This window comes from Rhipicephalus sanguineus, chromosome 1 (genome assembly GCF_013339695.2).
Source record: "Rhipicephalus sanguineus isolate Rsan-2018 chromosome 1, BIME_Rsan_1.4, whole genome shotgun sequence".
Classification (NCBI taxonomy): Eukaryota; Metazoa; Arthropoda; class Arachnida; order Ixodida; family Ixodidae; genus Rhipicephalus; species Rhipicephalus sanguineus.
This window is the reverse complement of record NC_051176.1, coordinates 77,664,698-77,682,885: the sequence shown is the minus strand read 5'-3', so window position 1 is coordinate 77,682,885 and position 18,188 is coordinate 77,664,698. Positions and strand designations below refer to the sequence as shown.

At 46.8% G+C, this 18,188-nt stretch overlaps 1 protein-coding gene across 2 annotated transcripts in view; it reads left to right on the top strand.

The window, feature by feature from the left end:
* The window catches only part of LOC119393225 (band 7 protein AGAP004871), a 198,146-nt gene that overhangs the window by 118,592 nt on the left and 61,366 nt on the right, over positions 1–18,188 (top strand). For both annotated transcript variants that reach the window (XM_037660108.2, XM_037660097.2), the window contains exon 2: positions 12,516–12,619. In XM_037660108.2, coding sequence (XP_037516036.1) covers positions 12,516–12,619 — 104 coding nt within the window. The remainder of the gene's footprint in view (positions 1–12,515; positions 12,620–18,188) is intronic.

Here is an 18,188-nt window from a genome sequence, read left to right as displayed (position 1 = left end):
ACGCTAGAAATATATACAGCTGATAACACCAGCACACATCAGCACAAACGCACAAACCTATTGCATCAAAGCCAAAGTGTTGTGTCCTTTCATACGTCCTCGTTCACGTAGCGCTGTGCAAATATGTCGATCTCAAGTTATGAATTACAAACTTGCCCAAAATGCTGCACTCTCACATGCCTGGCTAGCAAGTGTCAGATTGATGGTACGTAATCACAACATGCCGAAGTGTTGGGTCAAATAGTCCTAATTCAAATGGAGTGATTGATGATCCAAAAAAATGCTAGTCATCGCCGTTAGTTCGTGCCGGAATAATATTGGCGTGTATACCTCCTCAAAAAAAAATCTGTAGTTTTTATTAATGTAACATGCACCCTTAGCTCAATGACCTCACTTCATCCCACTCAAGCCGTCGAACCATCTGCGGCATTGATGTACCATTGATGTACAGGGCTACCGTCGCGTGCGTTATATGAAGGCACACATGTGCGCTAGCCGAGTTATCTTCGTAACCGCCGCAGTGGTGTTCCGCCTTGATCAGTGCCAACGAAATGACAGGTCCAGGATTACAGGCCCAGGTACAGGTCTCCAAGCACACCAGGAGCAGTTCTGGTGTGCTTGGAGAAAATCCCAGAATTTCCTGTGACACATATTTCACTAATACCTCCAGCCCGAACACGGAGGTACTCGACCTACGTTGACAAGAGAGTCACCACGCCAGGGTTCATCGTGAAACCACGCGGCAGTCAAGCGTGATGTTAGTCGTGTTATAAGCAAATGTGGTCAGCTGATGTAAGTACAGTTTGAAAAGCATCCTCAGTGTAGTCTGGAGCCATATCTTCTTTTCCTCCTAATTTTTTTTAGCTAATCGCCCAGAACCGACTCGTGCGCGTGAACCTATACCACTTGATTTCAAGCGTTGCAGCTCTGAATATCAAATCCACTTGCAGTTCGCTAACTTACAAACCCTTCGAGGATCTGCGAACTGTACTACTGAAAATGTTAACGTCCCCTCCCTCTCACCCCGATTGTTCAGCGAGATAGAGAGAGAGAGAAATAGCGAAAAGAAACATTTCCGCTGCTTTATTTCTCACTGCTCGTGAAATCTGGCAAGTCCGTTTCGGCAAACGAGCGCGCGTCTTTCTTTTTCTTTCTCGGCCCCGAAGCAAGAAACAATCGGCCGCCGTGCCGTATACATAAATCACATCGCTCGCGCGCGCGCGCGTCCAAACGAGCGCCGTTTCGAGTCCGCTAAAGCGAAATCAATCAGCGCGCGCCTCGCCACTTGTGCCCGCATACACGGTTGACGCCCGCGGCCCGCTTAATCCATCCTCGGCCGGCCGGAAGAAGGGAGCATGACAACGGCAGCGGGGGATGCGAACCTCGGAGCTGCAGCGCCGCCGTGTGCGCTCCCTTGAACGCGCGGATGCCGAGAGGTTGCGCCGGCCCATCCATCACGGCGCCACCGAGCAAACAGCCGCCCGACGAAGAGCTCGCGCCGCGCTCTTCTTTCCTGTCCGCGGCATAAATGGGACGTGCCGCTGAACGGAAGTTTTTGCCGTACTCCCAGCGCCACACCCTCGCACTCCGGAAAGCGCGGCAGCGGAGCCGCACACGGCTGTCTCGGTATAGACGCACAGCTAGGTGATCTACGAGAGGGAAGCAGTATGAGCAAGGTAGAATTAGAAATGACAAACAATGAGTTCCAGAGTTTGAATAAATGGGGCTAGACGCCTGCATTTTCTTTCTTTTTTTTTCCCCACTGTTGAAAAAAAGCGCATGCCCACTGGTGCATGCAAAATTAACGAGAGAGAAGGCGATTATATTCAGACGTCTGCAAACAAATTCTTACGCGGGCGTAATCTTGGACAGAATCTATGCACAAGATACGGGTACACATGCAGGACCTGCGAGAAACCGAACAGCCTTCTTAGATGGTTCTGGGAGGCTAGCTGTTTCTACATGGTCTTGATAAAAGCAACCTCATTCGAGCACTTTTGTCTTTGTATGCCTTTTTCAAAGGTGTGCAGGCTTTAGCGAACTACCGAGTACGCGTATGTAAGGCAATACACGCACCTATACTGCCTGCACACCTTGTTGCACGCCGTAGCTGCACACCTTGTTGATGCTGTGGCTGATGATGGTGACTATTATGACGATGATTATTATTATGATGATGGTGGTGGTGAATGAAGGATGAGACCTTTGTGATGGGTGCGAAGCCTTACACCACTCACTCGTTACGTAATCCACATGGTGTGACGCCTGGTGCGGTTCTACGCTGGACGCATTATTATGCATGTAACCTTCTCGCCCGACCTGACGCCTGTACAGGGTCTTTGTCCAAAGTAGCTTCAAGCACTGACGTTGCCTTCTGGTAGAAGTCTTGACTGCCACGCTGAATGCCTGGGTTCAATTCCAGCTTGAACCCTGTTTTTTTAATGTCACGCTAGAGAAGCCACGTGAGTTTCTGCACCACACGCCGTGTTTTTCAATGCCAGCGTCTGATGAGGCACTTGGTGCTTTCGCCTTAATAACATCTTGGAGGCATCTTATTAAGGCGCTAATAACAACTTGTTAATAACAATCTGTTAAATATTAAGGTTGCTAATTACAACCTGAATGGTTGTGAAGGATTTACTTGTATGGACAATTAGTTTGGTAGCTTAAACGAAGGCTGATGAAACAGTATGTCGGCAAAAGATATAAAAAGAAAAGTCGGTGTATACGCCAATGTATATTGTTTGGGATGCTGATTTTAGTTTTGCCTTGATTAGAACATCTGCCGTGTCGTATAAAAACAACTGATCAAAGATTATACCGCATACCATCGACACGGCAGATTTGCGAAAGAGCCCACATGGTGAAAACTGTTGGATCGCAATGCTCTTTGGCGTCAGACTTTCGAAGACGGCTTAAAAGGCAATATTACACGGCTGCCCACTTTTCTCTTACTCTTACCCACTTACCCACTCTTACCCACTTTTCAACAGAACAGAGCAGAACCGAGACTAACAGAGTTTATTAGTAATTGACGTCAAAACACACGATGTGTTAATCACGAAATAGGAAGAAAAAAATTGCAGCAGGCTGGACTGTATTTATCTTCAGTTCCAGCAGCTGACACCAGAACGGTGGCCAGCAGAACGGGTGGTAGGACGGAAGTGCGACACAGGGAGAGATCAAAGTCGAAATAATAGAAATTAGGAAAGTGAAAGGGTTATGAACATTTCTTATGTAATGTTCATGGCTACATTAAACTGTTTGTCATGACTGAAGGCTTTCGGAACAGCACGTGTAGTGTATGTGGCGTGCGTGTTCCCGCACGCTGTCACTTATACGCAAGATCCCCCACGCGAGGCCAAACAAAGCAGTTGGTAAGGTTGAGGAAAGCACGGGCGAAAGGACTATCTCGAGTCGCACAGCCCTTCATCTATAGTTCGGACGGGGTGTATGAATAAATAAACGATACGAGAGAGAGAAAAAAAAAGTCTATTGTACTAAACTTCTTTTGCGGTTGTTTTCGTTGTCGTTACGGCTGTCGCGCTCGAACGTCACGATGCAGCCGTGGGGCAGGGACCGCCAATCACGCGGAGATACCGATTTCCAGCGCCAACTGGCAGCAGCGGGCCCGATATTTATAACAAACGCCGTGTCGCCGAGATGTCGTCGATTCCAGCGGCGGCTGTCCGCAGCGGCTCAGTTTGAGGGATGGGCGCGGCCGCGGCAAGGCCCCCACTGGGCAGCGGGCGCAACGCGGAGTTTGGGCCGCGTGGCCGGGCGTAAACTGAGAGGCAGCGGTGCCCTTCTCTCCGAAGCAGCGGCCATTCTGATAGGGCCCCCATTAGTCATCTGGCTCGTTCGTGTTCTGACGGTCAGGATGTAATTAGGAGTTCCAACGAGCCTAGTCGTCCGAGTTTAGGATGAATGAAGATGTCCGCCGCTCGCGAGGGGAAACGGAAAGAAGGGGAAAAAAGATGGAATTAATTGACACCGACGCCAAGAGCGGCGCGCGACCAGCTTTCCCACTGCGCTCGGCAGCCCCAGTGTGTAGCGGGAGAAAAAAAAAAAAGAAAGCGTCTTTCTTGTCCTGGGTTTGCTTTTGGAACCGATCACGAATGCATCCGAGTTATATGACACAAGGCAAGCGGAAGGGAAGTAAGAGATGATGGACTGGGAGGCCGGAGTCACTACATGCGTGTATGGCCAAAGAGCGCATTGGTCACCTAAATGGACGTTATTCTTCCTGTGTGTGTACTACTCTTTTTTTTTCCCTGTATACTTTTCGCTCTATGTTTGACCAGCGCGTTATATCATGCGCGTGCCTCTTTCTTATCGCTATTTCGGTTCGTAGGAATGTGAAGATGGTGTATCGCTACAAGTTCCTTTGCAGCTTTAGCGCGCGGGTTATCCTCAGATATATATCGTATAAGAAGAAGCAACTAACTAACCTACGTCGTGCGCAGACTCTATAACGCAACGTTCTCTGGGCTCATCGCGAGGGTTTGCTTTATTGCGTGAGCCCTGTCTTTACTGAGTCGAATTTTTATCAACCACGTAAAATATTGGGAAGAGAATTGAGTACTGCTATTGACGAACGTAACAACAGAGTTTATATTGCAAATATATGAGCCCTTCGTCTGCTCATATGCAGTTTGCAATGCTGACTTGCCTTTATCTCGGTATGTAACTTAACAACGTGAGGGTTCGAGCTAGTGGGTCCTCTGCACTCAAGAATGCGTTGTTTGTGAACAAGCTATTCACTCCAAATAAAAATCAGTTGGAAGTTAGCATACATATATGTATGTCGCTGCCTCTCGCCTGAAAGCTTCTGCGTTTGGTATTGTTGAGCAATTACCTCGGTTTTTTTCTTCCTTATATACTATCCCAAGCCCTATTACTAAGTAGCACGAAATAACTACTGTAGTGTTGCGCAGTGTTGTCGTAGCCTAAAATAATTACGATTAGAGGCATTCATTATTCCTCGTACTCCTTTTGTTCCCATCGCATGCCGTGTCTGATGTATTTGCAAGAATAATCCTCGAGACATGTTTCGTTGCTGAATCGACAGCAGGAGGTGCGTGACTAATGCAGTGCTTTAGTTTGCTTATTAGTCGTGTCTGGATGGATTCCACTTTGATTATATAGGATGAAAATTACCCATTTGAAAATTCACATTAACTTCCCGAGAATACTTAAAAAACACACATTTCAGGACGCGTTGGCACATTGACGTTTGACGCTTCAAAGCGCCAAACGTTCATGTGCGAAGGATTTGAAAATATCGGAAAGAAGATACGCGTTAACTCTCTTTTGGGGGTCAGTATACTCTCTTTGGAGAGTTTCGGAGAGTTAACTCTCTTTGGAGAGTTAACGTATATCTTTAAAGTGAGTTATATATGTGGCAAGCCAGGGCTCACCGAAGGGAGTAACAGGTAATATTTTTTTTTTCCTTAAAAAAAATGCAGAACTCAATCGCAGTCTCTTGAAGGGCTGCGGTCATGCCTTTCTTTCTTTCTTTCTTTCTATCTTTCTTTCTTTCTTTCTTTCTTTCTTTCCAAACCAAGCCCCTTGTCCACATTTCAATCTCTTTCTCCTTCGCGCTCTTCTACCGTCCCCCATATTGGCGACCAAACTCCGGCCTCTCTTTGCGGACGCACGATATGCAAAATCTCGAAAAAGGAGCGCATACATCTGGGCGGGCGATATATTCAATGGGCTGTGTGCGCTCGGGACAGCGTGGCCAGAAGTGCAGGAGGGCCTCCCATATAAGGCAGTTTCGAGGAAGGGGGTTTTCGCGTGGACTGGGAACGATGGGGCAGCGCGCCTTATCGCTAGGCGCGCTGCGTTCGCGGCCGTGAAAAAGAATCGCCTCCCCCCTCCCACCCCTCAGCGGAGCCGATCAATCGATCAGGCCAACTGATTTATAGCGGCAGCCTCGCGTCCGCGTCACCGCGACAAGGACACGATAGGAAAGGCGACGGGCCGCCGCCGCCTTTCGTGGACGTTCGTGCCGCTTGCGTCGGCGATGCGACGCCCTTCTCGTCACTGCCGCATCACCTTCTTCCCTCCATGCTCCATCCAACTCTTGCCAGCTCACCACAGCCTGCATCTTGCAGGGCCGTCACGTCGATGGAGACCGTGGTGTGTGAGGCGGGTGAACATGCGGCTGTGGCCCGCTTTACGACGAACTCGAACCCAGACGCACACGCCATAGTCTTTGCTTTACTTCTTGGCGAAACCTTAATAGCTCTCTCTCTCTCTCTCTCTCGATATATATATATATATATATATATATATATATATATATATATATATATATATATATATATATATATATATATATATATACCTTCACTCCCGGTGGAATTTAAGGGATTGCCAGTAAGAAAAAGGTTCAGAAGGATGAACAGAAAGAGAAAGAGCTATAGCTTCGAATAGGGGGCTGGAAGCACTGACTGTCGTGTAAAGAAATGTTTTTGTCGTTCTGCTTTTGTTGTGCGTGTAGCGTCCATTACCATGCATTGTGAAATAATGAAATTCGTCCAAATTCAGCGGCGAAACCGAAACCGAAACGTGGAAGAGCGCAACTGCCATATTCTTCTGAGACGTCCAGAATGAGTGAGCGTCGTTGTACCAACCATCAACCGACTTCGTTGTGTGGGTGTGCGCGCTGCGCTTGCAATTACAGCACGCATGGCGCACATACGTTAGCGAACTCGGAAGAACTACGCCTCTGTAATCGTTGTCTTGAACAGTGACGTCATTCGGGTGGTCTGCTTTTTGAGCTCATCGGTGCTTCAGTTTCGGTTTCGCCGTTGAATTTCGTTGAATTTCATTACGCCACAATAATTACAAGAGGCCGCTTTTTCGAAATCTCAAAGCTGCAATGGGTTCTTCGCATGAAGAACTTCAATTTTCCCATTTCACATAACCGCCTAACTTCATTAATTAAAAAGTTAATTGATTTAACTTTCTTAATTACTGTTCCAAACGATGTATTTAACCATTTTAAGATGCTTGCCGCTTCAGAAAAAGCAGTTGGGACGACAGCGAGCAAATATCGCATTTTCCTGATTTCTGAGGATTTTCGGACACATTTCTTGAAACACACTGTATAAAGCAGCGCGGGTTGAGGCAGCGAAAGACGAGGGACTTGCCAGGCTTCCCTTCCAGAAACAGCGTGATCGTCTTCCTTAATAGCGAGCAGTGGTGGGCCGCACTTGCATGCAAATCCAATTACCGAGAGACACGAGCGCGCGGAATGCTCACGGACGTGCCCGCCTATATGCGCCGAAACGGGAGGTGGGCCCCGAATAGAGAGCACTTTCGGAAACCAACTTTGACGGACTCGGGTCCTCATTTAACGCCGAGCGGTACCTTTCTTGTTTTTTTGTTTCTCTGCCAGAGCACAATAGAATGGCGGCGCCAGGGAGCAAAGCGAATGAAACGAGGTAGGAGAAATGTCCCTCGCTGGAGGGAACATCGCGCTCGTCGGGACGGAGCAAGAGTTAATTTCGAGGCTCTCAGGGCTGCAGGGAGCGCAGGCATGCAGCGCGTGGGAGGTGTGCGCGCGTGCGGCCGCACCACCACGTGGCACTGTTTTTTTTGCTGCCGGGCCGCTGACGATGCCCTTTAGGCGCGCGCCTGTCTGCATGACCGTGTGTGTGGGACGTATACTCCCCACATTTTTTTTTTTCTTTTCGGGAAAAACTAGCGGGGAAGCGAGACGTCGTAGGATGTGGCGAGACACGGGGCCCGTGGCTACATGGAACGAGCTCGGGCTGCTGCAGCTGCTCGCCCCGTAATGGGCACCAATCAGTCGATCTCGGCCGCTGGGACAGTCGACGAGAGAATCGGCTATCCCTACATGGCCACGACACTCGATGCGGGATTGGGGAACGAATGCATGCCCCCCTTCTTGGAATCCCGCCACGTTTTTATCTCCTTTTTTATGTTCTCCTCTTATACATTTATCTGTCCCCGCGTTTATTTATTCCCCCCGAGTTGGTTTCCTTTTCTTTTTCCCCCTCTAGTCTCAAGCTCTCGTGGCTGCGGTTCTCCTGTTCGAGCACAGGGCCAGGAAACACGCGTGAGCCCGCCCTTAGGCTGCAGAGCGGATGCGTCGGTGGGTGAGGTATATAGAGAGAAAAACGTTGAGACCAGGCAAGCAAGACGGAATGGGCGGGAACCTGAGGCTTCTCGCGGCTCATTTCGAAGGCAGTACTGGTCGGTTCATTAGGTGGCAGCGCGAGGAGGCCCTCCAGCCCACTGCCCACCGGCCCGGAACGCAAAGGTTGCCCTTGTCGAAGACCGCCTGCACCCCTTCGCTGCACTCCTTGTTGTTTATTTTCGTCACTGCTTTCGTTCCCTCTCTTTACGTATAACGAAGAGCGAAATCAAGCTATACGGAACACTAGAAAATGAAGCGCACAAAAAAAGAAACTATAATAATAACGTTGAGAATGTAGTTCAGAGCGAAGTGTGGGAGAGGTGAAAGACGGGGTCAGGAGAAACCGAAAGCTTCTTGCCCCCCCCTCCCGCCGTCTCTGGCGGTGCGCAAACTCCTCGCGCAGCGCGGTCCCAGTGAATCCCGGCGCTTCCTGCGTGCGCAGGGCACGAAAGTGTTGGCCCCGTTTCCCGGGGCGGCGCTTGTTTACCGACCTGCTCCCGCTGTCCCCTTCTCCGCTCACAGCCTCCGCTGTTCGGTGCTTGCAAATCTCGAGGCTGCAAGCTAGGCCGGAGAAACGAGTATCGTCTACTACTCGACTTGGCAGCGAATTAGTTTCGCCAAACGGGTCAATGCGCGCAGCGTGCAAGCGCCGGATCGCGCACGCTGGGGCCTCCGAAGTTTAAGAAAAAAATATATACATACCGCGTTGGAGGAAGCGCAAACAGCGCGCTCTACATTTGCGTATATCGTCGCTGTGCCTTACGCGGAGTGCTTCCTTTCCTACAAACCCTTCTCTCCCCCTTTCGAAACTTTTCTGTGTCAGTTTACACGTGACGAGTGAAGTAGGAAACAAATTTTTTTTTCCTGCTCGTTTTTTAGAGTATTTTGCGTGCTCCTGGCATGTCGGTAGGTTACAAAACGAAAGTGAGAAAGAGAGGTTGATAAGCAGCTCCAAACTCAATGAAAAAAATTTGTTAGATTGATGAGGAAATAACAAAAGTAAAAAAGCAAGCTACGCGGAGAAGACTTCTACATAGCACTGCGTACGATAGACTTGAACGAACCGGATAGCCAATTCGCCTTTACACGCTATAGTTGTCGAATGTTTTACGACCAGGGCTTAAAGTATGGGGGGAGAGGAGTTCTCGACTAATCTTTAAGGGGCAGGGGGAGGGGGGGAACGGCCTCCACCTTGCCTAGTGATTGGCCATACCATACTGGCATGTATATGCAGACTATATATATGTGCAGAATATATGTATCTGCATGTGTGTGTTTGTATGTGTCCCTGTCACACAAACTGTATGTACACACATACAAACTGAACAATTCCGGGGGTTCGGGTGGCGGGGGTTTTGTTTCTCTTTTACATCCATGTTCTTGAAAAAGTAGGCAACTGGCCTGACCAACAAACCTTCGTTTGCCTTAACTAACGGAATGAAGGTGGAAAATGCCGAGGCTTGCTAAGAGTGCAAAGAATAAAGGGATCCGAGAGATTTAAATCTTTTTTTTACAGCATAAGCTGTTTTGAGCTACAACAATAGCCGATTTGGGGGGCGATGTTGTCCGTCGCAACTAAACGCGCACATTGAGGGAAAAAAAACAAAAACGCCAGGCCTGCGCTGAAACCGCAGCACAGTTACAGCGAAAGCTGGAAGAGCGGCGTTTCTAGAGCCCGTTGTATGCTCTCTTGGGGCTACAATACAAGTACACTAGAAAGGTACCCACTACGCCATAAATCACAATTTTTGTGAAGTTGGGAAGCACCTTCTAAGCCATTATTTGTCATTCTGCGGAGAAGCGAGGCACCAGCTACACGTCTGTAAGGCATTATGTGCATTTTGTTGACGCGACGACTAATGACGATGAATAATTATGGCTCAGCTCTTTGTAATGGGTTGGAAGCTTTAAACGGCCCACCAGTTATGTAATTTGCATTGGGTGACGCCCAGTCGCTATTTCCCTCTCCCGTCATGCTGTATAACATACGTTGACGTGGGAGAGAGACGGGGGGGGGGGGGTGAAGAACTTTACTGAGACCCCGAGGAAATGGATCATGCGCTTATGGGCTTCCTTGGCAACCAATACAAGTGCACTTGCGAGGAACCCACTACGCTATAAATCATTGTAATTTTTGAGAAGTAGGGCAGCAGGCACTGTGCCATTTTTCGTCATTCTACGGAGAGCGTTGGTACCTGCTAAATGCATGTAAGGCATTATGCGCACTTTAAGGATGTTGTGCCTGATGACGATGAAGAATTATGGCAGAGCCCTTTGTAATGGGTTCGAAGCATTCAACAACCTACTCGTTGCACAATTCGCATTGTGTGACGCCTGGTTACAGAATTCGCGTTGTGCGACGCTTGGTGCCTATTTTACTCTTCTACCACGCTATATTACATTTGCTAATGTGGTTCCTTCCCGACATGAAGCCTGTATAGGACCTTTTTGCAAAGCAGTTTCAAGCACTGGCATGGCTCAGAGGTTGAATACTGGGCTCCCAAGCAGAGGGCCCAGGTTCGAACCTCGTTCCATCCTGGAATTTTTTTCTTATTTCGTTTTTTTTTGTTGTTATTTCGAGCGATACTGGTTACGGACACCGGCGGCGGCGGCGGCGGCGGACAACTACGGCGCCAAAAACGGCCGGTGAAATGATCTCATCACAGCTTTCGCTGTAAAACACACAGGGCTCGGGCCGGAATCGAACCTAGGCGTTAGCCGTGATCTTCAAGTAGTCTACAGCAGAGCCACGTCAGTGCTTCAAACTGCACTTCAAAAAAATACTCTGTAGGAGCGTCATATCGGGCGAGGAGTCGCGCTGGCAGCTATCGCACCAGGTGTCACACCTGGTGTCACTTCTACGCTGCGGTGCATTGCGTAACGAGCGGGTGGTTTAAAGCTGCCCACCCATTACAAACCTAGGTTTACCCTAATGCATCATCATTGCTCCCAGCACCAACAAAGTGTGCAGAAGGGTTGCTATTCGGGCGAGTTGGTGCTCCATAAGTGCAGCATTTATCAGCGCTACACATCCTATCTCTTCGTGTCTGTCGTATTTCTTTTATTTTTCGCGCTAGTACATGCCGCACTTAAAGCGTGCTGCTACATAGGTGCGCATACTGCCCAACAGACGAGTAGTGGGCACTTCGCTGCTTCGAAAAGTGGCGATAAATGATGGCGTGGCAGGTACCCCTCCCCGCCCCCCCCCCCCCCCCCCCACCCAAAAGTTTGCGGAACGGAAAATTTCCGAAAAATCGATATTCCCTCTTTGTCTGAGAACATAGCCTCCAAATAGATGTTCCTGCCTGTAGTAGTCCTTGCGACCTGCGCAACTACCTGCTAGGTTAGAAGCGCCGTGCACTAACAGAGCAGAAATCTGCATTTAAAGTAGAGCTCACGTTCCGAAAACTTTTGTGGGCGGGTTACTTCGCAACTGCACTTGCAGAGTGGCCTAAAAGAGTTTACGACAGGCTCTAAGAAGTCCGCTTCTCCAGCATATGCTGTGAATGTGCTTGCGTGTTATACGCAGGCCTGCCGTTTCTTTTTTTTCTTCTTTTTTTGTTACAGCCACCTCCAAAATAAAAAAAAATTAAGCCCAAGAAAGTACAGAAAAAATTTTAGTGTTACCGCTTTATTGAAACGCAGAAATATTCTCAGTATTGGTATGCTTCAATAAACCATAACGATCATTTCTCAAGTTCATTCACTGGCTTGATTACCTGTTTGTTTTTGTTTTTCTCGGTTTTTGCCCACATGTTTGTAATTAACAAAACAATACTTCAATTTCCCCCTACTCTTTTCGCCGGCGTAATATTTTAAACGTTTCATAGCGCAGTGTATCGTTCGTGAATGTAAATGCAAAAAAAAAATACATGCGTGCAAGAAAATGGGACCACGAAATATAGATCTGCATACGTTGTGAATCTTACCAACAGTTACGGCAACCCCGCGCTTTAAGCCGAAAGCTCGTAGATGAGTAACATTCGAGTAATATGGCCTACGAAAAAGAAAACGACGCGATATTTTGTAGACTGGTGCTAAGTGCATTAACTTTTGCTTCTACATAATACTGTAAAGGACTGATCGTCCGATCCACGTATTTTATAGCTCATTTTGCTATATAAAATTAAAAGTTGCTATTCCCTGATGCATGGGACTTTTTGTTAATGTGTCTCTGGCCTGGTAGCTGAGGCGCAGCGCTTTCTTGTGGTCGTGACGCCAAGTGCATTTTAAATTTAAATCTACGAAATGTCGTATCCAATATAGTATACTTAATAATCTTTATTACTATACGAGAAGGTGATGATGCACCCTAACCGTTTTTATTTCTTATCCCTCGCAGCCACCGTGTCTGAAGGGCTGGACATCTGTGCCTACATACTCACAACAATCTCGATACTCATCATCATCGCCACGTTTCCTGTATCACTCATTTTTTGTATCAAGGTAAGCGAGCTCTTTTTTTGGCCTAGTTTTCTCTCCACTCACGCTGAAGCGCATAACCACGGCATTATTGCTCAGAAGCAAGAAGCAATCGTTGCGCAGAATCGTTGTTTGTGACCACCGTTTGCAAGCGGCGAAATAATTAAATCAATTTTTAAAAATCGTGTGCCCGACGAAGACGAGGGCACCTTGGTTATGTAACCGGTTGTCCCCGTCATCGATTCGAGAGTATTTCGCCGTTCATGCGGAAACATTTTTAACAGCATAACAGAGCACCTCTCCATCCCCACCCAAACGAAGAAAGGTCTTCACTGTGGTCAAAAGTGCAAACATCACTCCTCTCATCTCTGGACCATTTAAGCTTGTGTTCGCCAGCGTTGCGTTACAAGCGAATGAAGACGTGTCCTTTCAGATAGTATTTACGCTATGAGCGCGGAAGTGAGCCAATTGTAATAATTGTAACAGGATGGCTAGGTGAGCTGGTTGGTATGTATATTCATGGAACACTTACAGCGCAAATAGACAGACGGAGGACGAAAAAAAATCACACCCATCTCCCGCTAAAGGGGACCGTGAGGCGATGCGAAGCAGCGTTTCGGCATGTCGAGCCTGCGTTTCAGGGGAGGAGTGGTGAGGCGGAGAGGGAGAGGGGAGAGTGGGAAAGGGGAGAGGGGAGTGGAGAGGAGGAGTGGACAGGGTTTGCGCTTGCGTAGTAAGAGTGGTCACGCCACACGCCACACACCACCACCACCACCGCCATAAGATGCTTCGCATTTAAAAGGTAAACACACAACAGAAGCGTTGGTGCTGTGTGTTTGCCTTCTTCGTCCGGCGTCTCTCCATTTGTGTGCCACGTTTTCTATGAATGTCATAATTGGCAAACGGCGTTGGAACAAAAAACCTTTGTGAGTAGGGTGTGTCACCGATCCTTGTTTTATCTACTACTGCAAATGAGTGCTGGTGATCACACCTGGCGCTTACTACAGCAGCGGGAAATGGTGTGCACTCATTAATATTTTTAAACAAGCCTATACAGCAAATTTCCTGCTAATTTCTTTAAAGAATCACGTAATGAAATACTGGTACTGTATTGAGGTTTTTTGTAGTGTACCAAAGACTACGTAGCCTCATGCAACTGAACACGTTTGAGCGTATCGTCGCACGTTCCGATACTTCAATCGCATAAGATTGAAGGTTTTCATAAGCGGAGGTTTTAATACAGAGCTCATGCAGGGAAGTATTCAAATGTCACAAGTATATTGTTCGACCCGCAACAAATACGCACCAATGAAAGCGACCTTCAAGAAGGCATCTGTCTGCATGCTACTACTGACTTGTTACTCCTTGTTTGTTTAATGGCTCCGGGCCTGCACATAGCTACAAGCGAAAAAGGATGCGAAGATCAATTTCAGCTCTGCTTATGAAAAAGTAGCTCTACGGAAACCCGCGGAATGTTCACGAAAGGGAAAACCTCATTTGTATTTCCTTTGCGGCTTCATGCTACGAATGCGTGGATCGATGGATAGATATATGAATGCAAAACTTTGTTGAAAGTCCTGAGGTGCGTGAATGAGCACGCAGCGGGCCTCTCCCACGTTGGGACAGTCAGGTCAAGCCCGACCGCCGCATCGTGGGCCCTCTGGACAGCCCATAGTTGAGCCCCGACATCGGGGCTCTGGATAGCGGATAGCCACTTGTCCTCATTAATTTGGTCCGTGCCTCGTAACGAGAGGCAACGCCAGAGCGTATGGTCTAGGCTAGCAAAGTCATTGCAGTGCCTGCAAGAACTACTGGTATAATAGTAGGGATAAATATTGCGTAATAAAACAGGACTTGGATACGAACCCGTCTGCAATAACCTGCGAGTCAATTCCTGCGCTCTACTTAACTTTCTGTGAGGAAGGGGAAAGTGTCTCCTGCCGAGATAAAAGGGCTGATATATTTTTTTCGTTCGATCGGTTCCGCTTGGATAGAGAAGTGAAAAAAGGCCGCGCAATTTACTTGTACGAAAACCTTTTGCTAACGGTAAAATGTTGTTAGGGTTGTACACATGACCTGGTTTTGCCTGTATTTCTTTTACTGCGTTGACCTACGTTGTGTGCATATTTACAAATATTCATATTTCCTTGCAAAGTGCGTTTGTCGTGCGCGGAAGCCTAACTTCCGAGCGCACTCATAACTCGAGCAAGAGTGCATATATTAGGGCTTTAGATCTGCTGTTGCGCTGTTCAAGGCTTTATATCTCTAGACAGTCGCGTTTCTATTTAAAAAAAAACACCGAACATGAAGTTTCAATTTCCTGTCTGCCGTTTTGCTCTCTGTTCGTGTTTTCTGTTTTTTTCTAGTAGCAATATCAGTGCGCTGTGTTAACTTCCTGGAGGCCTCAACAGGAAGTTCGCATGAGCTCACTGTCAAAGTCACATCCATTAAAAAAAGTACGACAACTTTCTAAGAAGCAGACAAAAAGCCACAAAAGTCTTGGCAGTGCCCTACACCACGTTTCACGTGAAAGTTTCCTTGCAGGTATGGAAATATATATTCCAATGCGTTCGTTAAGCCTGAGTACACTGGCCTGCAATTATGGGTACGGTCGTGATATAGTCGGTTCTGCTTTATACACGAAATCAAAACTAATCAACTCGACTATAATATAGCAAGAATAACACGCAATTGTAGAATAACGATCCATATTGCGACCATTTCAGTTAAATGACGAGAAAAAGGGTTGGCATTGGGCTAGAGTCGTGACGAGACATTTCCCGTACCAGAAGAAGCTGCTGACCGTAAACTAACGTTCCTGTCAAAAGCTAACAGCGCGGAAACTACACACACAAAGAAGAGGAACTGGACCAACAGACGAAGACGTTCGTTTCTCTTCCTTTTTTGCGTCGTTTCCGCGCTATTAGCCTTTGACCTGTATCACCAACTAGTCCAAAGAGCAGCTCTTCTAATTTTTCTGACAGGGAAGTTTTGCCTTGTTTGTCGACAGGCAGAGTTTCTTTCTTTTTTTTTCCATAATTTGCGCGCAGTTACTCTTTGTCGAATTGATTTTCTATGGATTCGTTAGACGTAACAGAAGAAGGTAACAATGATCTAATAACAAAACGCGGATTATATCCCAGCTGATTCAATTTTCCTGCTAAACGGGTAGAATGAAACCAATGGCACTGTAAGAAACGTAGGTAATAATAGAAATCTAAGGTGCTTTATTTCAGGTTCAGTCACTCGATGCGATAAACGTTTATCAACACGCACCTTCAGACTCAGAGATGCATTCTCTCAAACACGCGCCGGCACATGTTATCATGAATGCGGTGAGAACCGCGAACAGCGTTTTAAATCAAAGTTGCTCAGCTAGATGCTTGATATCTTGCACAGAGTGTCAGAGGGAAAATATTGATAGGGATCAGATGAGCAAGGACATCAATGCTAAAGACGTGAAAACTTGGTGTACAATGGCCCGTATACAATCATAGCTTAAAGGCTAGATGAATTATCGCGTGCATGCACTTGAAGTCAATGTCTAGGCCGCTAAAAGTACAGTGTCAGCCACAGATAACCCAATAAAATAACAATCAGTCAGTCAGTCAGTCAGTCAGTCAGTCAGTCAGTCAGTCAGTCAGTCAGTCAGTCAGTCAGTCAGTCAGTCAGTCAGTCAGTCAGTCAGTCAATCAATCAATCAATCAATCAATCAATCAATCAATCAATCAATCAATCAATCAATCAATCAATCAATCAATCAATCAATCAATCAATCAATCATTTACTTACCGTGCCTACGAACAACCCCAAGCCATTAGGGCTGAGAACGCATGAAGTAAAAAAAATTAACAGTAATGGGCTACTAAACAATAAAATTACAGTCTGTAGGAGAAATTGCGAAAAAAGAAGACGATTTTTTTTTCAGAACGCCTGCTTGCCACGCAGAAGGCCTGGCTGCGATTCTCACTCGGGTCGAAGATTTTTTTTATTATCCAGTTATTCGCATCTATCTCGAATTTTCGCTCACAGACAACGTCGATTTTTCTCTCGCAACGAACGACGCCGACGCCGAAATTTCTGCGAAACGAGCTCTCTAACGCTATCGCGTTAAAATTGTGCAGCTTGAGCAAGTGGAGCAAGGCTGGAGAGAGAGAGAGAGAGAGAAAGCTCTTTAATGAAAAACAGAGAATTCTGCCGGTGTACCTAAAGGCTGAAACCAACAGCGGAGCTGGGCGGCCTTGCTTGTTTCTCTGTCCTTACAGCCGAGCTGTGATGCTTTTTGTTATGCCGTTACGCGTTCGCCAAAAATTATCCTCCTCATCAATGGTCTCTACCATTCTGGCGCGTGCAACGCGATAACTCGACCAGCGCGCTCTCTTCGTCTTCTTCTTCATCTTCTGCTTGACTCCTCGAACGTGTACGTCCGGTGTGCGCTCTCCTGATGCGCTGATTTGTCCAGCGTGGGATGCAATAACTCGCATGAACGAGAGAACGAGTACAGAGAGAGGCAAAGATATATATATATATATATATATATATATATATATATATATATATATATATATATATATATATTGAGAGAGAGAGAGAGAAATAGAAAAAGAAACATTCTCGGCCATAAAGAACTTCTTGACGAGGCCGGATTCGAACCCGCGCACCCACGATCCGATGGCGAGCATCGTAACTTCTCGGCTATCTAGGCACGCTAGTAGAGCAAAACATAGCCTTGCATAGTATAGTATAGCAAGGGGGTGAGAAAGGGAGGTGAAGGTGACGAGGAGGGGAGAGAGTAAAGCATTGCGTAGAAAGAAAGAGAATCAGAGAAATAGTGAGGAAGAAAGGGAATAAACAGACAGAAAAGAAAGACCGGAAGAGAGAGATTCAAAGAAAGAGACAGAAAGAAAGACGAAGCGAGAAAGAGAGAGAGAAAGGGAAGAAATAGAAAGAAAGATAGAAAGAGCCACAAAGAGAAAGAAATATACAGAGAGAGACAGAAATACAAACAGACAGAAAATGGCAGAAAAAATAGAGAAGGGAGAAAAGGAAACAAAGAGTAAAATAAATAGAAACGACAAAAGGCCAGCCAGCTCCGCGCTTCCTTCAGGCTTGGCACTACTTGCGCGAAGCTGCCCTAATTTTCTTCTATTCAATAAAAGTTGTTTCCTCCTCCATTTTTTTGTCTCTGTTTCTTTCTATTCCTTTGTTTCTCTCTCTACCTATTTCTTTCTCTCTCTTTCCAGCTCTTTCTATCTTTTTTCTCTTTCTTCCTTCATTTCTCCATCTCTATTTCTTTCACTCTCTCTCTTTCTTTCTCTCTCTTTATGCATTGCTCCCTGTTTTTTCTATCGCTTTCTTGTGTCTGTTTCTTTCTATCTCTTTCTGTCTATGTCTACTTCTTTCTCTGTCTTTGTATGTTTTTTTTTCTCTTTCTTCCCTTTCTTTCTTCCTTTCTTTCTATCCTCTTCGCTACTCTCTCTCTCTTTCTTTCATTCTTTCTTTCTTTCTTTCTGTAATCGTTCTCTCGCCCATTCGAGTTATTGTATCCCATACAGGACAAATCGGCGCAGCGGGAGAGCGCACGCCGGACGTA